We start from the raw sequence: 19,015 nt of genomic DNA, 5'->3' as shown, positions 1-19,015 counted from the left end.
ATCTGATCTAACACTGACTTATCAGATGTGCTTTCTCCTTTCCTCTCTTACTTCATGTCTTTTAAAGACTATCCAAATTCACAGTGTCATCTACAAAATGTTTGTCACAGTGCAACATAATGCAACAGGAGAAAAGCAGATTGTTACCATAGGGTTGACTTTTCAGGAGAGGAATGTATTCAGTGAATTTAACAAAATGCATCTGAGAGATGGAAAAATGCAAAACTACGTGTGACCTGAACATTCCTGAACGAAAGGAATGAAAACAAAAGGGAGCATCCAGTTCCCTGAGCTGGAGGTGACAAAGCACCTGCACGTAGACTGAGGGAGTGTTGCACTCCCTGAGTATCACCCAGCACGGTCCATCCAGAATAATGACACAGCATGCTCAAGGGGTAATCTGATTTCAGAATTGCTTTCATTTCTAGAGAACAATAACAAATACACAGAGAGCAAAGCAGATCAAATGACGTCATACATAACATTTGTTAAAAATAATTTGCTCTTTGGACCTTTGCTTTAGTTAGTAGAAAAATATTTGTTGACATTTTTCTCCAAGGCTACAGCATGTTTTCATAAGCAAACTAGAGGGAAATAACTGAAATTACTGTATTAAATATGTCACTGTCCAAACAATTCATTGTCAGCTTGCAAGGTCATACCTAGCCCTGGCTGTAAGGATCTGGTCTGGGTCCAGTATTAGTCAGGATTTTCATCAGCAATATTGTATTAAGAGCAAAGTACAGCCTAACAAAATTTTTGGATGACGGAGTGTGTACTCCTACTACTGGCTCTGAAAGTGTGTGAGGCATGAGGAAAATACAGAGCAGAGGATTCCTTTTCCTTCCCAGGAAATAACCTCCTCCAGCACCCACAAGTGCATCCTCAATAACCCAGGAGTTAATAAATATCCTGACAGCACTCTCATTTGGAAACTCCTAATAAATATCCTGGTAGCACTCTGATTTAGAAACTATCTTTTCATACATTAAATTGAACATGGAAAACTCCAGCTTGGGTCCCATCCTCACTTGTAGCCCAAGGCCAAGTCAGTGAGAGATGACACAGCCGTTCTGTCCAGGGCAGAGCTGATCTAACCTCTCTTTGCCAGGGCTGCAGCATCCATGGAGATCTTTCTCTAATGCAACCCAGGGGACAGCTGTTCTTATGAAATCTGACTTTTTTATATTCCCAGGTCAGCAGACTTCTGAATCATTCTTTACCAAATTTCTCCACTTGATATTCATAATTCAATTAGCTTGTCCTGTGCAGTTCTACTCATATTAAGTGAAGTTTGATTGCAAAATTTCCTCAGTTACTGTTCAAATTGTTGTCTCCACAGACAGCTGAGAAATCTATTCTGAGGCTATGGTGCCTTTCCCAAGAACACCTTGGAATCTCTGTCCTGACTTAGTCAGCTTGCAGTATATTTCCTGAATTAGACACAGAATTCTCTGTGGAAGGTCTACAGGATAGTTTGGGTAGTTTTATTACAAGTCTCAAAAAACCTAAACATTCTAATATTGAGCACTATAACCCTAGTTTTCTCAGGGAGCTGGTACATTTTCTTTAAACTACCTCCAAATTTTGGGAAGTGCTGAAAAACTAATGTAAACCAAGATTTAGTTCTCCAGCATCCACAATTGTGTGCACATTTGTCTGTATAGGTCTATGTATAGTCTATGAAAACATATTCTAATAATTTCACAGATGGATACAGATATCTGTCTACACTTTATTCACACTCCAGGGTTGCACACTTTGCCCTGGAAATACATATTGCAAAGGGGTTCAGGTAGAGAGTCTATGAAATTGCTCTTGATGCAGAAAGTACATAGACTCTTACTCATTTGAATAACCAGCAGATTCCATTCTTCAGGTAAATCTTCCCCGCCTCCCCTTTAGCAAGAGCATGTTTGTGGTGAGATATTAATCATTTCCTGCAGCACTGTGTATATAAAAGGAGCCCAAGGCAGAGCCACACACAGTTCACCCAGCTGAGGAGCAGAGCTGACTCTGAAAATGCTGGTCCAGGTTGTGGCTCTGCTGGGCCTGGGTGTGCTGGGCAGCTCAGCACCCCTGCAGGAGGAGCGCTCCAGGACTTTGGTGGGATTGATCATTCGAGAGCTTCTCCAAGACATGAAGACATTAAATTTAAATGCAGTAAGTTTCTTAATTTTGATCAGTTTCCCCCTGGCTGCCCTTCTATTCCAGGTTGTATTCTGAAGTTACTAACTTCATTTTCTCTTGAGCAGGTTCCCAGCCTTGTAACCGTGAATGCTACGGTAAGAAATCACATACTACTATTTAAAATTATTGTCTAAAATCCCCAAATTTCTTTCCCACTTCAGAATTCTGATAGCAGTAAGAGAACTCTACAAACCCAGGGAAATACAAAGTTTTTGCAAGAATCTACACAAAGCTGTTGCCAATGCTAAAATGCTTCAGTAGTTCTCTCAGTAAGCAAAGGTCTTAGATGTGGACCAGCATCTTCTTGGAAGCCTCACAAATTCACTTTGATCCCTTAGTACTAGAACAGACTCTTTGGTCTATGTCCCATACAGACCCATTCATTTCACAGACCTGTATTTTCCAGTGAGAAATCCAGTGAAAAAATGAACTTTTTATGGAGGACACAAGCAATACCAGTGAGAAATAGCAGCCCATCTCCTATTAAAGTTAAGAGAAGACAAATGGCATCAGCCCCTCTTAGTTTCAGGGAGAAAAGTTGAAAATTCACACCAGCAGCAATAATTGCTTGTATTTCATTAAGACAATTCTGATCTAGTTTCAAGAGAGACATAATAGCAAAACATGAAGCCCTAATGCAGGGTTGGCCTTCTTTTTTTCAAGAAACAAATGTATCCAGAATTGAAGATACCCAAATTTTATATGTCCAGTTTCTTGTGGCACCTGCAACTTACTTGAGGCAGTTGGGAGTTTTTGCACCATGGCATGTTCTTGAATGAAAATTATAGATTGTACTTTGATTTCCTAAATTTTGTGTCCAGTAAATAGTTGCATACAGAATCAGGGCTAGTGTGGAAAACACAGTGCTTAATTGCTGTAGGTTATTATTTTTCATGGGTATATAAATTCCTGGGATACAATATTTTATTTATGTGCTACCAATTACTACCATTGAAATAATTGTTGCAATAAGTCTTTCCTATCCCTGCAGGTGGAGAGATGCATGCAGAGCCACCTGAAAACCTTTGCTAGCACCTTGACAGCTCTTGACACTCGCAGCAAATTCATCGCTATAAAACTGACCAGACTTAATGCCTACAAAAACATCCTCCCCAAAGTAAGTTTAGCTTTGTGGTATTTAATAGTAAAATAATCAGCAGAGGCTGTTCAATAACTGGGCATGGCAGCTGGGATGGTGCTGAGCTGGCTGCAGTGAGGGCTAGAAATCTCTTTCAAAAGTTGGTATGATTAAGAAGGATGTAAATACATCCACTGTCTTCCTTGGATCACACTCTGGCACCTTTTCCTGTGCTAATCCAAATTGCAAGAAAGACAATAATATGAAAAAAACCCTCAAATGTGAGTGGAAGCTGGGACAGCAGTGGGGCTCAGGGCATCCTGTGTGTACTGTCAGGTGCTGAGCTGTCACCCACACATCACCCTGTCTTGGAGCCTCCAGGGGCAGCTCACCCTGCTCTCCAAAACATGCTGGGGGCTATTGCAGCTCACTTGTCAGCTGAGGCATCAAATACCATAGACTTAAATGTGACATTCAAGTTACAAGGCTGAATTATGTCTTTTTTTTTTTTCTTTTTTTTTCTTTTTTTTTTTAAGGATCTCGATAAGGAGTGTAAGACTGCACAAGTAACACAGGATGACTTCCTGGACACACTAGACAGGTTCTTGAGATTGCTCTTTGAAAAAATTCAAAACACCTAAATAAACTGCTCCAAATCTGAGAAGAAAAGGAAAACCTGAACTCTACTGCAACAAAAATGTGACTCAATTAACTTATCCTCAGGAATACAGCCATAGAATATTTATATGTAGAGCGATATTTGTATATATATATGTATATAAAAAGGGATGTTATAACAGCAGTCGTGGTCAGTACAATGATTGAAACATGCTGATTTTTTAAAAGACAAGCACTTAAATATTTAAATATTTTAGATAATTTTAATATTTTAACTTATGTCTCTTTTTCATAATGAAAGAGCAATTTTCATTATTTATTTATTTATTTATTTATGGAGACTTTGAGATATTTATTGTGATGCTGCTGTATTTAAGTATTTGCTCTTGGAACCTGCTGTGTGCTGGTGTGTGAGGAGGAGCTCTGGGAATCTGCTTTGGGATTTGCTGTCACAATATTTCTCTCACACTGTCCAAGCTACAGCCCCAGGGCTCTCAGCGCTGGGTCAAAGCCAGTCCCTGGGACAGCGACAAGGTCATTGGTCCCACCCAGCACCTTCACTTCCCGTTGGCTCCTGAACCAGCTCCAGGACTGGAGAAGATTCCCTTCACTTGTGCACTCTCGTCTCCCTCCCTTCCTGAGTGTTTGGATCCAGGGGAAAACTTCAACCACTACATGTTTTATTGCTGGTGAGGCAGAGCCATGGCACCCAAATCCTGCCAGACTGGACAACACAAAAGCAAAGAAGTCTTGTTTGTTTTTCCTCCAAGGAATAACAGCTAATAGAGGTGTTTTGCTCAGCTGATACAAGGTGTTTCCCACATCTCATGTGAGCTGAATTCTGTTGAACTGAATCAGACGATACTTGTTTTCCAAACTGTTTAAGTAGCCATAGCTATGGCAGGTAGTCACAAAGTGGATGGCCATGTAAAGTTATCAGTTAAGATTCTGAAAGTTAATGTTTAATAGAAGAGTATTGAAAGGGAATGTTCCTGCAGGGACTGGTTTTTAAGAACTCCTGTCATGTGCCGCCTATACTTATATATCTTACTGAATGTTTGCAACCTTCCGTTAATGTAAATGCACCTTTACAAAAATAAACACATTTTCCTCCATAATTAAGAGTCCTTTATTTGTGAAGGGTGAGTGGTTTTGGTGCTGTTCAGGGAAGCTCTTTGATTTCCAAGTGGGATGAACACAATGGAACACAATTACTGCCGGCAACAGGGGAGATGCTCCTGATTAGCCTGAGCTCCCCATATCTGCCCTCACCTATCCCAGCACCTTCCCATGGCTCGGAGCCATCTGCTGCAGCCTTGAACTCAGCTTTTCTGAGTCACGTTGTGCTTGAGCTTTCAAGAAGAGGTGTCCCCTCTCCCGCTGGGGTGACTCATTCCTGGCTGCACCATGTCCCTGCCACATCTGCAGTGCTGAAAGCGGAAGCACTTTCACTTGTCACAGTGGAGGACCATCCCCTCGCCTGCACTGCTGTGGGGAGCTCCCAGCCCTGAAAAACTGAGAAGCATCAGTGTTCTCCAAGAGGATGGGGATGGAGGGACTGCCCGGCTGGAGCAGGAATGAACACCCAGAGAGACAGAGACACACAGCCACCATGGGAAAAACCCATGGGGACAAACACAGAATGCATCGCAGAAACTTCCAAAAATGTGGCTTTCCCTGCTGACAGCATGGTGGCCCTGGGCAGGGCTTGCTACAGCAGCAGTTGGCTCCTCCACACATCTCATCCCTTCCACAGTGCAGAGCCCATCTCATTTTTCAGATACACAGTGGTCAAAACAGCATCTCACCATGCAAACTCAGAGTGAGCAGAGCCCAGTCAGGCTGGACACAGACTTCGTTTCCTGACACAGGAGCAGTGGCCTCAAAAACTTGCACACTGGGGGACAGCCACCAGCCCTGCATGGGGACAAGTACTCTGACCATTGCCAGGTACCACAAAGTGCCCAGGATCCATGAGCAAGGTCATTGTGCCTCACTTTATATTGAATTCTTGTAGGAACTGGGAAACACATAAACCCAACCAGACCCTGAATCTGTTTACTAAGATCAGAGAAATTAGTAAATATCCAGCCAGACACCCTCAGGTTAAACAGTCAGGAAAATCTCTGCTCCTGAGCTCTGTCTTGTTCAGTGCTGAAATAGTTCAAGGAATCTAAGAACCACCCTGAAGAAACCATTCCTGCCATTGAATTTCAACGTTTTTGCTAGCAATGAGGTGTTTAATATTTCAGATACTTTATTTGAAATTACATTTAAATGTTCTACACTAAATTTTAAATTCACCCTTCAGATAAGTGGGAAGTCTCAGAATCACAGGTACATGGAAAGGAGAAGAACATCAGGCTTTTAAGGAGAAAACATTAATCAGGCTCAGTATTCTTGGCAGGCCAGTACAGGAAACTCTGACAAACAGACAGGAGGGAAAAGTGAAGCATTAAATAACTCAAAGTCAACACTGGGCTGGCTGTAGGAAAACGCAGCCGGAGCTGTTGCCCGGGGCAGCAGACTGCCGGGGAAAGCACCAGCGTGGCGGGACAGCAGCTCTGGGGCCTCGCGGGATGCAGGCAGTGGGAGGCAGGCAGCAGGATGGAGGCAGCAGGATGAAGGCAGCAGGATGCTGGCAGTGGGATGCAGGCAGTGGTGAAGGCAGTGGGGTTCCAGGTCCAGCTGGAGCCTCCCAGCCCCAAAGCCAGCAGCACCCTGTGAAGCTCTCAAGCACGGCACAGCCCTTCCTCTGCAGCACCCTGCCCTGGCAAGGGCAAAGTCCATTTGGCTGGGGTTTCCAAGGGCCCTGCCGTCATTTCTGATCCCACGCGGGCTCCGAAATAATCTGATACCATTAAGCCGAGCAGAAACTGTTGTGCAAACAGGAGTGAAGGGAATGCCTGGTTTCAGCAGGCGGGACAGTCTTACCACCAGCATGACAGCATCGGTGTGCTGAGCACGGCTGCCTGAGCATGATAACCCCGACAGGTTCATCACAGCTCTCACAGCCCTGATAAGCATCTTGCATCATCATAACACAATAAAACACACATGCTTTGGTGTCTCAGTTAAGCTCTGACTTTGGCTTTCGAGGGCTGCTCCAGACTTGTTTGTATCGGAATTAGATTTTTCACTAAGAAATGATTGTTGCATTTCTTGTACCAAGGCAGGAAAAGCAGCTCTGTGAGCCTCACAGGGGGACAAGACTGAGCTGGTGGCACAGCAGGGGCAGGTCTGCTTCACAGAGCATGTTCTACTTTTAGAAGTTGTAGGTGTGAGTTATATTTAGCATTCCCCCTTTGATAAGCACGAAATTAGCCATTGTAAAACCCATCTCCCCAACACTGTGGTAGCAGAGCAAACCCCCTCCAGTCTGCTCAACTCCTCTGCAGTGCACACCCCATGCCTAGACATGTCTGTGTTCATGAGATCCATGATGAGCTCTCCAAGGGTGGAAAAACCCCATCCATCCTGTGTAGGACCAGCCACAGTCTTCTGAATGCTCTCCAAATCCTTAATGGTGGCAGCTGAACTGTGCCACCATGGCAAGCAGGGCTGGGGGAAGGTTTGCCAAGAGACATTGCATTCCGAGAGCATGTGGGACACACAATACACCCCACTCTTGCACAGGCACCAGCCTCTCAAGGCCACATTTTTCAGCTTGGTCCAGGGGTATCTCTCCCAGAGTCCCACTTTTGAGGCTGGAGATGGTTCTGGAATATCTGCACAGGGGAATGAGGCAGGGCAGCCACGAGGGAGGCAGCTGTGCCCTGGCCCAGAGGGGAAGTGAGCTCCCTGCCAGAAGATCCCTTTTATTTTTCCAGGGCAGAGCTGACAGAAAGCAGCTTGGACATGGAAATGCTGGTCCTATGCTGCCTCCTTCCCCTCCCATCCCTACACCGCTTCTCTTGCCATCATTTCTTAGCCCTCAGGATGAGAGAAATGGAGATGAGCATCACTCCCCTGCTCAGCTGTTTACAGAGGATGGTGATGCCATTGCAGGCAGATTAAGGCAGCTTCAGCTCCATCAAGGAGCAATCAGCAGCCAAATCTGGGCTAGTACTCTAGAAGGGTAATTCCCCTGTTTTCTTTTTCTTGAAACATTTGATTACTCATTTTATGTTGATACTTTACTTCCGTTTCCATCTCCAATTCCCATTAGTCACTTGTCAGGATTCACAAATCTATTTTCTGCAGAACATGATCCCACTTTTATAGGCTTTGGAAAACCTCTTATTTCCTCATTCATACAGGGTGTCTTTGAAACTGAAAAATTAAGTGCCCCTTTGCAGCCACCACCTCTCTGGAGCCAAATGTCATCAGGTCAGTGGGTGAGGCTTGAAAACACCCATTACAGAGTTTTTGGATTGATCATCTGTGTTTCCCTCAGACTCCCTTGGTTTCAGACGAGTGACTGAGAATGCAATGAATCATCATTAAAGATGTAGTTGTCTTTTGGATGCTTATCAACAACTGCCAAGGCCACTGCACATGGGTGACAGGCTCCAGCTTAAGGATGCAAGATGTGCAAGGTGGTGGCTGCTGCCAGAGTGCACATGAGGTCCTGAGGGAACTTGAATGGGTTTTACACCTCAAACTCAAGGCTAGAGATGTCTTGCAATTCCTCCCTGAGGGTGGGAAGATATAGACATAGACCCTGTAGACATAATTTCTTTCAAAAACTAAGGGAAGACTATTCCATTTTCTCCAGAAAGTGAAGTGTGTGATAATGTTTGTTGTCCTGTGACCACCAACCTGACTCACTGGAGCTGGAGAGGCACCAAGTCTGCCTGTGAAATCTTTTCTGATCAAACAGGCATCTTACTTCTTAGAATTTAACACAGAAATCCACAACTTATCTCTAATTTTGCCTGAAAGGTAGAGAAGTTGCTGTGCATCTCCAGGACATCTCTCTGAGCAAGCAGGGAGGTTTTCCTTGCTTTTCCAAAGCCATGTAGTTACAAAAAGCTCTATCTATGAGTCCTAAAGCATCCCTTGTAACAAGGTAAAGGAGACAGGGCAAGCCCTGCTGACCCTCATCAGATAGGGAGACCTTGGCAGAACCTCGACAGACTAAGGGGCTGCAGCAGAGGTCAAGGGTCCAGGAGGCTGAGATGTGCAAAATGAGTCAGTTTTGGAATAATTTTTGATTTCATGCGTTGGTACAATTCCCCCACCGGGTTCTGCAAGGGAAGGACAAGCCTCTGTGAGTCACAGGCACTTTTTTTGAGTAGCTGCAGAGGAAGTCATACAAACTGTGGGGAATACCTTCTGATTAAACAAAAAATCTTTCTGTCTCCAGAGCCTATGTCAAAAAATGTAGCCTCTGCTCTCCAATTAGCCTGACTTGGCCCCATGCTCCAAGGGCCACTTTCCAAGGATGACAGCCCACTGGCCAGACAGCTGGGCCACAGACCAGCGACCACAGCCAGAGCACGAAACACAAAAGGAATGTCCTTGGGCTGGGGAGCAGAGCTGCACATCTGCTGCAGATGCCCTGACCAAGCACAGTCACCAGCGACAAGGATCTCAGTTTCTGCTGCTTGTGAACAGCATTTAAAATCACTCTGCAGCACAGGGAGAGGCATGGCTTCCTCCTTTCTGCAGAGGCAGACCACAGAGAAATAACACTGCTTAACTCCTTCCAGTACTGAGGTGTCAAAGCTGTGGTGCAAAGGACATTGTAAATCACTTCAGCCTCTCTATTCAAGATTTATTCAAAGTGGAAGGGCTAAGGAGGGAAAGAGGGAGTCCATCAAGGCTGAGGATTGTCATGGTTTGGTCTGCTCAGAGGTGTGCAAGTGCAGCTGCCAGCTAGAAAAGTGGCAGGGGCAAACATCTGGGAGAAATCAAAGCACTTCAAGGTTGTGCAAGAATGCACAGAGATGAACTTGGCATGTGTGTGATGAGGATATTCAGAGAAGCGAAAGGAGGTGCTGATCAGTCTTTTCACAGAGGAATGACAGCAAGAAGATAGCTTTGAGATTAAGCGAAACAAATTAGTAAAACCACTGTCAAAACTGCTTTCTCCCTGGTGGGTCAGGAAGATTTACAAGAGCTCATGTCACCCTTCAGCTGGCTGAACTTCCACTCCAGTGAGTTATATAGATCTGATGATCTTATAATGATCACTTATGTGGTGATGAACCAGAAGTTTCCCAAATCCTCCACAAGGAACAGTCTCTGTACCATTGCTGAGACTTCTCACCAGGATTTCTGCTTTAGTTACATGGAGCCCAACTCACAAAACTGAAGCTCACCATCTCTCCACACTAAAAAAGTGAACAATTCTGTTAGTTTTTAGTTAATTTTCTATTATCTTTTCAGTTTTTCAGTTAATTTTATGTTAAGCTTTTAGTTAATTCCTACTGGGCCGGGTAATTTTCTGTTCACTAAATTAATTCTGTGTCTGACAAGGGTATAGATGTCACTCCTAGGAGTGACATCATATCAGCAATTTTCATCTCATCAGTGCTAATCCATGTCGGATTTTTTGGTGGAGGTGGAGTTGGATAGAGACACTCACTGCTGCATGAGTCCTGTTTGGAAACTCCCTGCTGCCCTCTCAGATTCTTACAGCAGTACAGAACAGCAGAGAAAGGTCAATGCTGATCCAACCACGAGGGGAGCAGGGTGGTCACAGAAGTTTCACCTCTGAGTGATTATTTGCAGAAGAGTTGGTGTGTGCGAGACCGACTGATGAATGTGCCTACACAAGTAGACCGCAAGTTCCATCTTCCTTTCTGGTTTTATCACCTCTTTTTTTTCCACCCTGGCTGCAATCTAAGAATGTATTTGTATGTCATTAGTGGCTTTAGAAAAAGTAAAGAGATAAAGGTGGAGTCCCAACTTCACAGTTCGGTTTTTTCCAGCAGTAAAAGTCCGTCCTGCCCACACCTTTCCCTTCTGCCCTTTCAGCAGGAACTTTCATTTCTTTAGATCTTTTGGAGATAAAGGCAAAATCCCCAGTGCTCACCAACAGGTTTACCTGCAGCCTTAGCTCCTACTGCCTTTTTGAAGGGAAGAAATTCCCTTCACTTGGAACCTGGCTACAATTTATGGTACCAGCAGATACAGTTATCCATGCAGGGTAAGGTTCGATGGGACTTGATCAACCTGGTCTAGTGGTCATTGCAAGGATTTGGAACAAATTGACCTTTAAATGTCCATTCCAACCCTACCCATTCTATGGTTCTATGATCCAATACATACAATCCATTCCTTCCCTTTAAACCATGCTGTAATCTGTTTTATCTCCACAGCCACAGCAGTGCCAGGGACAGGCAAATTCCTGAACCACCCAGAGACGGGGGCAAACACCTGAGTCTCAGGTGCAATTCTGCTTCCCAAGGTGTGCAATGCACAGAGTCACTGGCAGCATCCACACTATTCATGAACTCATTAAAATGAAAAGAATCACCGGATTTTTTTGAAAGAGGCCATGTGTGCACCACAGAGACTAATGTTCATCACTGCCTGAGCTGATGCAAATCCTGTGATAACACAAGGCAGAGACAGTATTCCAGTGGATGCTGCCCCTCTAAGGTAACACACTGCAGGTTAGCCTCAGTTTTGGAGGAAAACCGATATTCTGACAACAGGGAAACATCAGGAATATCAGTGTGACTCCAGCCAGCCAGGAAAACCACCCCAGCTCCCACCCCAGCAGATCCAGGGCACACAGTCTGCTCCATACCAAGCTGCTGCTTCCAGGAAGGCTCATCCAGCAAAGGCTAATGAAGGCTGAGCTCTGGAGAGCAGCAGGTGAGATGCCTCACTCACCAAACAATTAGCAAAATTACTGAAAACAAAGGACTGAACAAGGTGGTTCCTCAGGGGAGAGAAGTGCCTGGCAGCATGTCCAGGACCTGGTTTGTAGGTAACACGACAGTGCCTTCTGATTTAATTTATATCATGCAAAGAAAATAATAAAACCAATGTTCTGTGAAACATTAGCTCAGGAGCCAGTAGGAAAATGCTATGAGTGTGGAAACAGCAGCATTTGGGTCCTCATCAGCCCTTTTAAGGGCAAGAAAACCTAATGCACATTAAAGAATGTCAATTACATAATAAAACTCCTGCAGGACTGAAATAGCACCATTTAAATTAGAGCAAAAACATGTACACAAAACATTGTGAGGTTTTGGGTAGTAAAGACCTGACGTCCTGCTGGTAACCCTGGCAGGGTTTTCATTCCTCCTGGGGCAGAAGCCGTGCAGCAGGGTCAGAGGCAGCCCCGATGGGGGACTGGGGGCAGGAGAGGGGTCTGCACACCCAGGATCTACCATGGCCACCCCAGAGCCCACCTGCAGCTTGAGCAGCAATTCTGTCAGTGTCCTTATCAATCATCAACACTATGCACCCCATCAGCCAAGCTTCCTGCAGATGAAGTATGAGATACCAGGCAAATGTTTTAAGCCTCCAGGAGAGCTCACAAGCTGGATAAATGCTCCTTAAAAAGAGCTGAGAAGCTGCTTTTCTGTCCCCACCAAGATCCTGAGCTACCCCAGCAGTCCATGGCTGGTCCCTCTCCCCTGCACGGGCACCACATATTCACATAGGAGGGAAAGTTGTCATTTATGTCTGAAATCCTGAAACTGTCATTTATGTCTGAGCATGGTACCACTGAGTAATTCATGGGGTTCTCATGACAAGCACACAGAACAGCAGCAGAGAATTAATTAATAAAGGTGAGAGTATTATTTAATGCAATTTCAATATTAAATAGGGCAAATGTGGATGTAAATACTTAAGAGACATTTTGTTACCTCACATCAATCTTTAGACAATATCAGTTTACCAAAATGCTTCAGCATTTAAAATCAGAATGGCTAAAATATCCAAATTACGTAGCTCTCACTGAACTTCTGCGGGAGCCCTTATTTTAGAAACATGTAGTTTCCTCAATCAGATAAGAAACTAACAGCTTCCATTCTACAGGTGACTACTCGCCTTCAGTTTAGGCATTTTTGTGGCGAGGCATTAATCATTTCCTTGCACCAGAGCGCATATAAAAGGCAGCCAGGAGGCAGATCAGGCAACTCGAGGGGAGCACAACCCCTTTGCCACAATGCTATGCCTGCTCGGGGTCACGTTTTCAGTGCTGTGCCTGGTGTCCCCTGCACCACTCACCACGGGCAGAGCCTGCCCTGCCAGCTCCCTCTTCAAGGAAACCATCCAAGTCCTTCGGAATCTCAGCTCTAAGGTTGGTCCGTTTTCTCTGTGCCCTGTGTCTGACTTTCTGTGTTAGCAGGGAACTTACTAATGTGATTTTTATCAATCTCTTTCAGGGCAGCAGCGAAATCACACCTCTGGTAAGATCCCTTTGTGGCTCACTGTGCAATGCTGTGTGCTCGTGGGGGGCTAGCTGCTTTTTGAGAGGGAGGGGGGAGGCAGCTGTTGTTATAGCCCATTCAGGATGCTCTGGTGCTCTTAAAGCAGATTTTAGATGGCAGCCAAGTCACCCATGGCGTTTTGGGAGCACCATGCTGGGGCAGTGTGTGCTAAGAGATGATGTGCAGAGCTCTGCTCCCTCCAGAGTTATCAAAGATCTCCCTGAAACACCCGTGCTCGGAGCTCTGCCTTCAGTACAGCAGTGCAGAACAGCTGCCTCCCAGACAGTGCTGGTTACCTCTCTTTTCCCAGGCAGATAACCAGAACTGACTGGCTTCCAGAGGCAGAAGGAGACAGGTACCTCACTGCCATTGGAAAGTGGGGACAGTCTGTTTCCCTGCCTTTTTGGGGAAGAAGTACCCACATTGTTAGACACCAGTGCCAGCAGTGGCATTGACAGTGCATTTCCTGTGGAAGCTCAGGAGAGGCAAAGTCCAGGTAGCAGCGCTGGAGGTTATTCCCCTAAGAATCACTGCCTTCCCACGCCTGAGTGAGCTGAGGAAGTAATAAAAAAGCAAAAGGTGCCCAGTCCTGCCTGGTTCCACCTCCACAGACTCCCTCTGAAACTTTTGGAGGTAACGTCAGCCTTCAGCCGGAGGAAAGCCCAGGTTTGCACAGTTGCTGCCCTACTCTACAGTGCCAACATTATTATATAATTTTTAGCCTAAAATCATTGTGCAACATTATTTCTTGTCGGAGGCATATTGATTGCATTAACTTGATGGAATCTGTGCCAGGAATATAGTATCGAAAGGACAAAATTACTCAACTTTGTTATTCCAGAACACCACATTGGAGGAAGGAGGGAATGCAGTCACCTATCTGGGAGGATTTATTGAAGCCCTAAAACACAGCAAAGAGAGTGTGGAGCAGAAACTCATAGTTGTGAACCTGCAGAAAATCCAGGCTTATGGAGAGACGTGCACCGGCTGGATGGTAGGTTTGGGCTGAATTCCTGCTGTTTTAGAGGATACAGAAGATTCTGTGGTTGATATTGGTTGCACTGAGAACAAGAGTCTGAGCAGAGCACCCACTGCCTCCTCGTGTGGCAATGGGAGCAGCTGCCAGCCCCCAGCAGGCACTTGGCCATGGTCCCAGTGCCTCCCTGCTCTGCTCACCTCTTCCCAAAGTCTCCTTGCTAAGACAAAATCCATCACCTGGCAGAGGTGCCCTGGGGCAGGTGGGGACGAGATCCCTGGCTGAGAAACAGCTGCAAAGGTGCAGCCTGTAACACCTTCCTCGGCCACTCCTACCCCAATACCTTCCTCAGAGCCTTTGTGGTCTTAAAATTAATTATTAAGAAAAAAAACCCCAAACCAGTCAGGGACCAGAATGTAACTTACATGTCCTAATTCTTTTCACTCCTCTCCTTTCAGTCTGCCCTCAAGGAGCATCACTGGAAGGCAGTGGAAGAGTATGATTTTTTCAATAATTTGGAATATTTATTAAGGTTCCTGGGTCACAATGCCCTTCCAGAGGAAACAAACTAAGCTTCAAAGAGTTCAAGGCACCTGTCAAGACTGCCAGAAGACCTGAGCTTAGCAAATCCTCCTTCAAGCAACGCTACTGGGAGCTTTTATTTATTCAGATGTCTATTACTATTTATTTATTCTATTTATTCAGAGAAACTTCAAATTATTTATTTTTACAAGGAAGAAATGCAATAATTATCTGTTTTTGAAGACTGCTGTGCAATGGTGTGTGCAAAGCTGCTCTGGGGATCCAGTTTGGGGGTTGTTGTCACACTATTTCTCTTCCATTCTGCCCAAGCCACAGCCCCAGGTTCAGCTCTGCATCACCCAAGTGCTCTCAGAGCCAGGGCAAGGCCAGCCCATGTCTTTTAAAGGATGCACTTTTTCATATTATACCTAAATAATTCTTTTAACTGAAGGCTCTTGCTGTACCACAAATGCAGTGACAATAATTTTAAAATGTTGAAAATGTGAAGTGCAAATTGTGTAAGCATGACAGCTCTCATTAGAGCTGTCTGCTGCTGGCACAGGACTTGTACATTTTTTACAGTAAATATTTGGGAAACTTGTATGCAGAACTCTAGGAAATGTACCCAAACTCTAACAGAATCTATGCAAAATAAATTTCCTGCACAAAGATGGGACTCCTGGCAGTTTTTCTTTTGTGGCACATATAACACAAGCACACAGATATTTTATATATAAAAGTATATTGTATTATCTATAATAGATATGAAATATGTAATATAATATATATGTTTTAGATGTAATTTAAATGTATTTAATAATATTTAATGTATAATCTATAGAATAAATTTTATAGTATAAACGTAAATATGTATTTATGGTGATTCAAGGAATATTCTATCTAAAAATAATTTAGATTGATTGAATCAATGTCTCCTACTTGTGAGGTCTGGACAATATCAGCAGGGTATTATATTCAGAAATCTCTAGGTTCATTACACAGTCTATAGATGAATGACAAGAGATTACATAGAGGATCACCATCCTTAGGTCCAGATACCACCCAAGACCACTAGTGTTTTCAAATTTGGGTAAAAGTAGCACTGAAATAGTGCATTAGGATTTAGTTTCTTTCTTTGCTCTCACTTCACAGCGGAGATCTCCCTCCAGCATCTCCTCTTTTCCACCCAGTTGGATATTCTGACTTCAGAAAGATTCACCCATGCAGAAGAAAGCAAAATGTAGCAGACACGGGAAAAAAAATCCTATTTGGGGCTGTGATGGTTTGGACACACACCTTCCTCTCTGAGGGGATTCTCCCAACAAAATTTCACCTCCAGGAGGCAATCTGAACCTAGACCATCACATTTATGTACTTTTGCAGGCACCACTGACCACCTGCAAAGAATTTCCCTAAAATAGATGATTCACGGAGAATTTAGCAGAGAGCAATGGCTGTACAAGCCATGGTGTGCCTGTGGGATCCCCCAAACACCACATTACCTGCAGAAAAGGGCAGGCTGAAGAGGCAGGGAAATCCATGCTGGAATCTGCAGGGATTCCTTAAGGCAACCCACATATTGGAAAAATTAACTAATTTCTGTAACAACACCTGAAGACGAATTTCTGGAGTGTGGGGGAACAAACAGTAGTCATTGTATGAACAGAGAAAAAACCACAACCCAGCAATAGGTTCAGTCATCACCTCTCTGCCACCTCAAAATAGTCAGGAATAAAACATCAACCAATACCTACAAAAATACAGAAGAAAAAAAAAGAAGAAAGAAGAAAGAAGAAAGAGGTCCGACATTTTTAGCGGCTTTAGGTCAAAGCAGCTCACCCTGTGAGGAGGTGAGAGGGCAGGAGCAGGGTGACCCTGGGTACAGCTGTGCTGTGGGATGGAGCTTGTAATGCCTGTAAGGACAGGACTCACCAGGGACCCAAGGGAAGGTTCTAGTCCCATCACCCCAGAATGGCACACAGCCTGCTGAAAAGCTGGTCTGAAAGCGTTGGTGCTGAGCTCCAGCTCAAAGGCTGAAAGCCTTTTGGAGAGCAGGAGCACAATCCTACACAGCATCCAGAGCTCTCTCTCCTCTGGCGCCGGGTGCAAAAGACAGGATGCTACAACCTTCTGAGGAGGGAAGGGGCTGTGACCCTGCGGGATGCGAAGGGAAAGCATAGAAAAAGGGTCAGTTTGTTTCCAAAGAAAGGTTACATTTGTTAGCACAAATCTTCTGAGGGGGAGGCAAAGCAGTGTCCAGGACTACTGGGAAATACTGCGGGGCATTGCTCGTGGTGGGAAGGGAGATTGGAAAATGATGGAACACTGGAGAAGGCTGCCCTGAGAAGCTCAGGATGCTCCATCCCTGGAAGTGTTCAAGGCCAGGTTGGACAGGGCTTGGAGCAACCTGAGATAGTGAAAGGTGTCCCTGCCATGGCAGGGGACTGGGACTAGATAAGCTTTAAGGTCACTTCTGATCCAAACTATTCTGGATGTCCATGACCCTACAATAGTGACTCCCTTAGAACAGGCTGGGGAACAGCAGATGTACCTCCAGACAGTGCCTTCCCAACAATTTGCTCAAATTAAAATACAAATAAAATTATTATCACTATTATTCCTCTCCCCTGGGCGACCTCTCAGCCCTTATGCTGGGGTGAGTCGCAGAGCAGTCAGTCCCTCCGTGCTGCCTTTGCACTGGGCTGTGCCGAGCTTTGGCGGGTGTTCATTCCCCAAAAGGAGCCCCAGATGGAGGGTGTGTGTGCGCAAGTGGCGGTGGCTGCTCTCTAGGTGGCAGCCCTGGCCCGTCCCCGCCGCAGTGCTGCCATCAGCCAGAGGACATCGACGGAAAGAAGGGCTGCCTGCGAGCTACTCGCTCGGGTTTTTAATCATCTTTTCTCAGTATTACTCCGAAGAGCTCAGAAGTGTCACAGAAAGGTGAAGGAAGATTTCAGATGAGCTGTTTTCCGAAAGAGCCTGAAAAAGGGCTTGTGTGGCTGAGTTCCCCTGCAGTGCCCAAACCCACTGATAAGGCATCCCTTAGGTGTAAACTCTCAGGGATTAATGTCAAATCTTTTTCACCACTTTGGAAGATTTGGTGTGCTGCTTGTTTATCCCAACTTCTCAAAACTCCCTCTGTCAATACCCTTGAAGACTCTTCAGCTGATTACAAGCATGAGCAGTCCTGATTAGAGTATCTTTGCTATAAACCATATTTTTATAAAAACCTATAAACAAAGCCCAGCAGATTCTTACCTCTCGTTACAGAAAGAGTCAAAACAACTGTGTCAGGCCCCAGAGCTTCTAAGAGAAGGCTGGCTGTGAGCAGGAGTCAATGCAGGCATGGGGGCTCAGCACTGACATCCGGCCACTGCAGCATCACCAAAGATGCATCCTGTGACAGGGAGCTGCTTTCTGAGTGTGAGACTATTGATAACATCTCCCTGCTTCTCTCCACCAGCCTCAAAGCTATTTGACATCAAGTCAGGGTATGTTGTCCAGGTGGGTGTGTATTAAAAGGAGTGACATAGTTCCAAAAGGTATCTGGTGCAAAAAGGATTTGGTAAATGGGTTTGGATGGTGTCAATATTTGCCTGATGGCTCAGGTGAATGTACAGCCTGTATAGGGCTTTGAGTCTGGTTATTAAATCCTCATACACAGCAAGCTGGTGGTTGAACCTCTTGCCCACAGCTTCCCATGGGGAAAATGATCCAGGAGAGAAGGTAAAGGAGATTGTCCTTCCCTGATTTCTCCCAGCTTCAGAGGTGAGGGGCAGAATGGGCTTCCTTGTGGTACCAAGGGATATTGAAAGTCACATAGGAGAAAGTACAAAGGTATTTTAGCTATTTTTTTACTTTTTGGATCTTTTGGTGTGCAGTTTAGCACGTTTAAACATTCATCTTGGTTACTCATTTTAATCTACTCCACCTCAGGTTGTCAGTTGAAAAGAGTTTGCAAAATCTGCTTGGTCTCCCAACAGCCAGTTTGGGAAATAGGGGCCCGGACACCAACAGACCAAGAGCAGCTTGATACTAAAATTGCCCTTTGAGAGAATGATTCAGGCCTCTCATCAGAGAGCTGAACCAAAGCGGTGCTGGCAAGTGCAGCCATGACAATCATTTCCCACATGCTTTTTTGCTACAGAAAAAAGCCTTTAACATAGCGCTGGAAAATGTAAATAACTGCTCCATTTTGCAAAACAGGTAAATGAACAGCGAATAACATGCCTAACCATGCAGACTTGCATTTTATAGTAGGGACAACACAAACCATACTCAAACAAAGAACTT

The 19,015-nt window shown here is 44.9% G+C and overlaps 2 protein-coding genes across 2 annotated transcripts; both read left to right on the top strand.

Annotated features, from left to right (window-relative positions):
- The first annotated feature begins 1,989 nt into the window (after positions 1-1,989).
- On the top strand, positions 1,990-5,004 carry LOC146431168 (uncharacterized). Its single transcript, XM_085074175.1, has 4 exons — positions 1,990-2,163; positions 2,256-2,285; positions 3,182-3,307; positions 3,805-5,004. The coding sequence occupies exons 1-4, from the start codon at positions 2,023-2,025 to the stop codon at positions 3,907-3,909; spliced, it is 402 nt and encodes a 133-aa protein (XP_084930301.1). The 5' UTR covers positions 1,990-2,022; the 3' UTR covers positions 3,910-5,004.
- Positions 5,005-14,014: 9,010 nt separating this feature from the next.
- LOC146431167 (uncharacterized) lies at positions 14,015-15,359 on the top strand (the record flags this gene model as incomplete). Its single annotated transcript, XM_085074174.1, has 2 exons — positions 14,015-14,221; positions 14,662-15,359. Coding segments are annotated over 2 exons (321 nt in total), but the record flags the coding sequence as incomplete, so codon positions are not given.
- Between the last annotated feature and the right edge of the window lie 3,656 nt (positions 15,360-19,015).

Source organism: Lichenostomus cassidix, chromosome 13 (genome assembly GCF_008360975.1).
Source record: "Lichenostomus cassidix isolate B80296 chromosome 13, HeHo_3.0, whole genome shotgun sequence".
In the NCBI taxonomy this organism is placed as follows: Eukaryota; Metazoa; Chordata; class Aves; order Passeriformes; family Meliphagidae; genus Lichenostomus; species Lichenostomus cassidix.
Note: the sequence above shows the minus strand (reverse complement) of the source record. Positions and strands in the feature narration are given on the sequence as shown.